This window comes from Gymnodraco acuticeps, unplaced genomic scaffold, assembly GCF_902827175.1.
Source record: "Gymnodraco acuticeps unplaced genomic scaffold, fGymAcu1.1, whole genome shotgun sequence".
NCBI classification, from domain to species: Eukaryota; Metazoa; Chordata; class Actinopteri; order Perciformes; family Bathydraconidae; genus Gymnodraco; species Gymnodraco acuticeps.
This window is the reverse complement of record NW_022991439.1, coordinates 9,827-15,413: the sequence shown is the minus strand read 5'-3', so window position 1 is coordinate 15,413 and position 5,587 is coordinate 9,827. Positions and strand designations below refer to the sequence as shown.

Genomic DNA, 5,587 nt, shown 5'->3' with positions numbered 1-5,587 from the left:
TACGTGTGCCGCGAAAAGTGTGGTGTGTGAAGAGGAGAGCTGCAGTGACGTGATATCATTGCTTTTCCCTCGACAAAAAAGCAATGATATTTCTCCATAGAATTTTAGAAAATAGCTCAAAATAAGATCTGTGGGAAACAAACCTGTTAGATAAATGCACGTTTTGTTCAGCCGGATAATATCCACATGTCTACCCTACTTTTATAATTTTCGAATCATAAATCTATTGATTAGATTAGATTTATGATAGACTTTTGAAACTACAAGAAGATAAGGAGGACTTTTACAAAAAAGTAAGAGATTTTTGTACAGAAGGATAGGCAACTGGACTTAATCTTCATGTCAAGGTAAGACTGCAATTTTATTGAAAATGGGATCTTACTAAGAGAGAACAATTAAATATGTAAATGATAAAATTACATCTTTTGGGTATCCTTTTGTTGAACTGTCTGTTTAAAATTAATTGAAGCATCAGATAAAAAAAAGCTTTTGAAAATAATATTATATTTTGATTTAGGTCAAAATATAATATTTGTAAACCTGAAGAGTCAGAGCCTCACCAGCCATGAACCTCACTGCAGAAGCTTATATATAGACTAGTGCTGTCAAAATTATCGCGTTAACGGCGGTAATTAATTTTTTGAATTAATTGCGTTAAAATATTTAACGCATTTAACGCATGTGCAGAATGGCCCGTCCCATACGTGCCACCAGTGGCAGCGCCAGGGTATGGCTGGGGTAGGTTACACCCATACCAAGAAATGGCTTAGCCCCACTAGGCCGCAAGGTGAACCTCGAAAAGTCCTTTAGAAAAGAAATCCCGCTCCACAGAAGTGAAACTACACAATCTTTAGTTCATAAAAAAGAACGATTCATGCTTATCCACCAAAAAAAATTTCGTCGCTAAAATTCCTGCCAATTCTTCTAGGCACGTAATTATTGGCTGAACTATTCCCTTCGAAGCGTAATAATATCTTGGTCCAAAGTCGTGCCACGGTTCATCACGTGATCGTGCTACACCAATTGGGTAGCTGCATATTGTCAATAGAAGTGAAAGATGGCGGCCGCCATGGTTTCATCGAGTAGCGGAGACGAGGAAAACGCACCAGAAAGTCTCAAAAAGTCAAAATTGTCAACACACAAACATTGTTACATGCATATTACGTCTGTGAAGCACGAAAAGGTTGATTGTTTTACCAATACAAGATGGAATACGTACAGGACAAGCTTACAACGGTCGCTCGGCTTGAAGGGAGACTCTCGGAACGTGGTGGCTGAAAACCACAAGCACTGTCTTGATTTCGAGTTCGAAGATATTCCTGAGGACGCTGGCTTCCACCACACATGCTACATAAGGTTTACCGACACAAAGGCCATGACGAAGGTGGAAAGACGGCTCGCACGTGAGGGAGATCAAGACGTTAGGGAGGACCTTGAGGTCGAGCCCATCCCATCGACGTCTCGCAGCACGTACCGAAGCCAAACAGAGAAGCTACGATCAAGGTCAGGCCTGCCAATCGCAGGCTCTGGCCCCGTCCTTCCTGCCCTGTGCATTATATGCAAGATGAAGGAGAAAATGATCATCAAAGCAGGCAAGCGACAAAGGGATCAACTGTGTAAGGCTGAAACATTAAAAGCAGGTAAGCAAACCCCCTCCCCCCCCCACACACCACACACACACTACACACACACCACACACACACACACACACACACACACACACACATTCTCTGTGGTTGAATAACTGAAAGGTACAATTATGTGTGAGAGATACGTCAACAAACTCATTGAGTTGTCCTTTTTTTCCGTTTAGGCAAATTGCAGAAAGCTGCTGAGAAGAAAGATGACCAAAGTGTTCTTTTACATATAAAAGACAAAGACTGTGTGGCTCTGGAGGTGCGGTACCACAAAAGCTGTTACAGTCAGTACACCATGTTTTTGCTGAGACCTGACAAACCAGAGACAGAACAGTAAGTTATTTCTCCTTGGATTGCTTTACCTATTTGCACTACCACCAGACTGAAGTCCAGGTGTGTGTCGGCGATGGCTATATATATATATACACATACACATACTTAACATTATAAGTAAACATCCAATTTCCTTCTGTTATATGTGCACACAATCACAACACTTATTCATTTATCCATTTATTTACTTCTCATTCATGTGTTGTAGGGATGAGGCAATGTTTGATGCCAGTTACAAGCTGTTCTGTGAGAGGATCATCCGCCAGAGGCTGCTTGTCAACAATGAGGTGCTTAGAATGGGCCAGCTGAGGCAGGCCTTCATTGACATGGTGAAAGCAAACGAAGGTGTTGATGCTTCAAACTACAGGTAACTGCAATGTAATACAAGTCTTATTATTTATCATGTGCAAGGCCAGCTTTAAACAAAATGTGTATGACAGGCCTGTTTGGAGAAACCCCCATGATGTGTAGTGTGTAGTGTTGTTTGTGATGATGTGGGCCTTTATTTGGCTTCTTTGGTGTTAAATGTGCTGTATGGCAGATAGGTTCTAGTCTGTAATGTCTTGTATCACCTCCACCACTCTGCTTTTGATGGTACTCCTGTGACTCGTAATTGTCACTGTTTTGTTGTGTTACAGACAGGATCTGTTGAAGAAGAGGCTGGCTCAAGATTTCCCTCAGCTAGCGTTTCACATGCCCACCAAGCGCAACGTCTGCGAACTGGTTTTTGCTGAGACTCTGTCAAAGGATGCACTCGTGGACATGCTACCAGATCCATCCGGTACGGAAACAACACAGTCCAGTGAATTGAGCCAGACAGACAGCGACAATGAAACAGGGAGAACAAAGTGCCAAACAACACATGAGGACACAAGGACACTGTATACAGCAGCGTTGTTTTTGAAAAGACTGCTTAGTGACACTCCTGGCATGTCATGCCCATGGCCTCCCACTTCTGAAAATGTAAATGTCACTGAATCTCAAACTGTTGTCCCCATTGGACTATACAATCTGCTCAGCTGGATTATAGGTTCCACTGAGGAGCCAACACTGGATCATTATGTCAACATTGATGATGACGTACATTTGAAAGTGTTGTCTGTTTGTCAAGACATTGTGTACCTTGCTTCCAAGGGCCGCAAGCAGACACCCAAGTCCTTGGCTTTAGGTTTAACTGTTCGACATTTAACTGGATCATCACGCATTGTATCACTGCTTAACAGACTGGGACATTGTGCATCATGGGACACAGTTTTGAGTCTAGACACTAGCCTTGCCCAACTGACACTAGTAGAAGGCAGAGACAAAATACCGAAGGGATTCTCAAAGCGGACACCCACAACACTTGTGTGGGATAACATTGACTTTGGTGAGGAGACACTATCGGGTCGTGGAACTACTCACCATACAAATGGAATTATGCTCCAGAGTGTGCCCGGCGAGCCTATGTCCACAGCAATCAGACAGCCACTGAGAAAGGGAGTTACCTCATTCATAGCCCCCCCCCCAATGCCTATACAACCTTACCATCAGTCCAAAAGGCAAGGGCCACAGAACTTGTGTCAACCAGTGCAGTCAGCGACATGCAGAATGGACACCCACTTTGCTGTACAAGCTGAAATGGCATATGCTTTTGTGAAGTCCACATGTACGGATAGTTGTACAATCCCAAGCTGGACAGGGTTCCATACACTGCTTCAGGATGAAAACACTCTGCAGAAGTCCGCATTGTATTATCTTCCAGTCATTGAAGCCTCACCAACAGAGATGTCAACAGTCAACACTATCCTGAAGCGAAGTGTCCAGATTGCTGACCAGCTAGAACTGGATCATATAGTTTTAGTGTTTGACCAGGCTATATATGCCAAAGCACAGCAAATACGCTGGAAGGATGTTGAGTTTACAAAGCGTCTAGTGATTAGACTAGGTGAATTCCATACATGCATGTCCTACCTGAGTATTCTAGGCAAAAGGTTCGGAGATGCAGGACTGCAAGATATCCTCATTGAATCTGAAGTTGTTGCCCCAGGATCCATCAATGGGGTACTCAATGGCCATCACTACAATCGCAGCATGAGGGCTCATAAACTTCTATATGAGAGTCTGCAGCGCATCCGGTTTATCACCTTCATGGACTCCTTGCCACCCCAAGAGAGAGCTGCGTGCATGGATGTCATCACTGAGATGGAATGTGCCTTTCCAGACAGATTGATGGATGTTTTGAGTGCAGATCAGAGGTTTGATAATATGTGCTCGAAATATGCAGACTTTGTGCAGAGGAGGAGTACAGAGAATGCAACATTTGCTTTCTGGAGCTCATACATTGACATGATGCAGCTACTCCTCCTGTTTGTGAGAGCAACGCGAGAATCAAACTGGCAGCTTCACCTGTCAACCGTCCGGTTAATGATGCCATGGTTTTTTGCCTACGATAGAGTAAATTACGCTCGATATTTACCTGCATACTGGCTGGAAATGATGAATCTGCCTGTCACACATCCCTCTTGCCACAGTGACATGAATGTGAAAGGCCAGTGGACTGTCCAGCGACAAAGTGTTCATGGATTTGCCTCCATTGCTTGCGACCAGGCTATTGAGCAAACGCTTAACAGAGATGCCAAGACCAAAGGTGGCTGGACAGGGATCACACAAAATCGGTCTGCAGTGTATCGCTGGATACTGTCACAGCATGAAAGAGCCGCGATAGCAAGACAGTGTGAATCAATGGCAGGGATATCTCCTGAGCTACGGACAAGAAAAGACCTGGACAAGACACGCATCTCTGCTGATGCAAAGGCTGTGAGTAGAATCTTGGACACTATTGATTCCATGCTCAACCCTTTTGATGTACACCAAGACGGCATTGTGTGTCTTAGCTCTGGAAGAGTAGCAACAGGAGAAATCACAAAGGATTTGCTTGTTGCCTCAGAAAAGGGTGAAAATGCTGTAAAGGAGTTTATGGAGCAGAGACTGTTATCCTAAACAGTTGACATATTTGCCCCCATAATATCACAAAAACTCAAGACTCTCAGTGATCAGAAAAAGCCCCCCAAAAAATCTGCAGCAGGCAAGGAAGTGATTTTGCGTGCTGACAAGAAGTTATTTTCCAGGCTCCTCATCCTTGGCCAGAGCAGGAAAATTGAAATGAGGGAAATTCTGTCATATTCCTTGGGAACTGTGTCATATCCATTAGCAAGTGCTGATGGTTCACTTGCCAAAACAAACAAATCAGCTCTCATGGATCTATTGCAGAGCAAAGGTGGAGAGTGCTTGGTTGACAAAGTTCCAATAGGTGGTGCCATTCTTTTGATGGCATGGCAGTCATGCAGGCCATGCCATCCAGACCAGCAACATTTGGAGAGCTTGCAGAGACCATACTGCAGAGCATACTCCAACTTGCTTTGCATCACAAGTGTACACGCATTGATTTTGTCACTGACCGGTATCCACCCATCAGCATCAAAAGCCTAGAACGGTCCCGTAGAGCTGATGCAGGGTCACAACTAATAACAATCTTCAGCCCAGATCAGAGAACTCCAACCCAGTGGAAGAAGTTTCTCTCTGACGGAAAAAATAAGGAAGCACTGGCCGAATTCCTTTATGTGGCATGGACACAT

The 5,587-nt window shown here is 44.0% G+C and overlaps 1 protein-coding gene across 1 annotated transcript; it reads left to right on the top strand.

Moving 5' to 3' along the window:
- Positions 1–1,859: 1,859 nt before the first annotated feature.
- On the top strand, positions 1,860–4,962 carry LOC117532791. The gene is made up of 3 exons (XM_034196285.1): positions 1,860–1,970; positions 2,179–2,337; positions 2,609–4,962. The coding sequence occupies exons 1-3, from the start codon at positions 1,933–1,935 to the stop codon at positions 4,950–4,952; spliced, it is 2,541 nt and encodes an 846-aa protein (XP_034052176.1). The 5' UTR covers positions 1,860–1,932; the 3' UTR covers positions 4,953–4,962.
- The last annotated feature ends 625 nt before the right edge of the window (positions 4,963–5,587 follow it).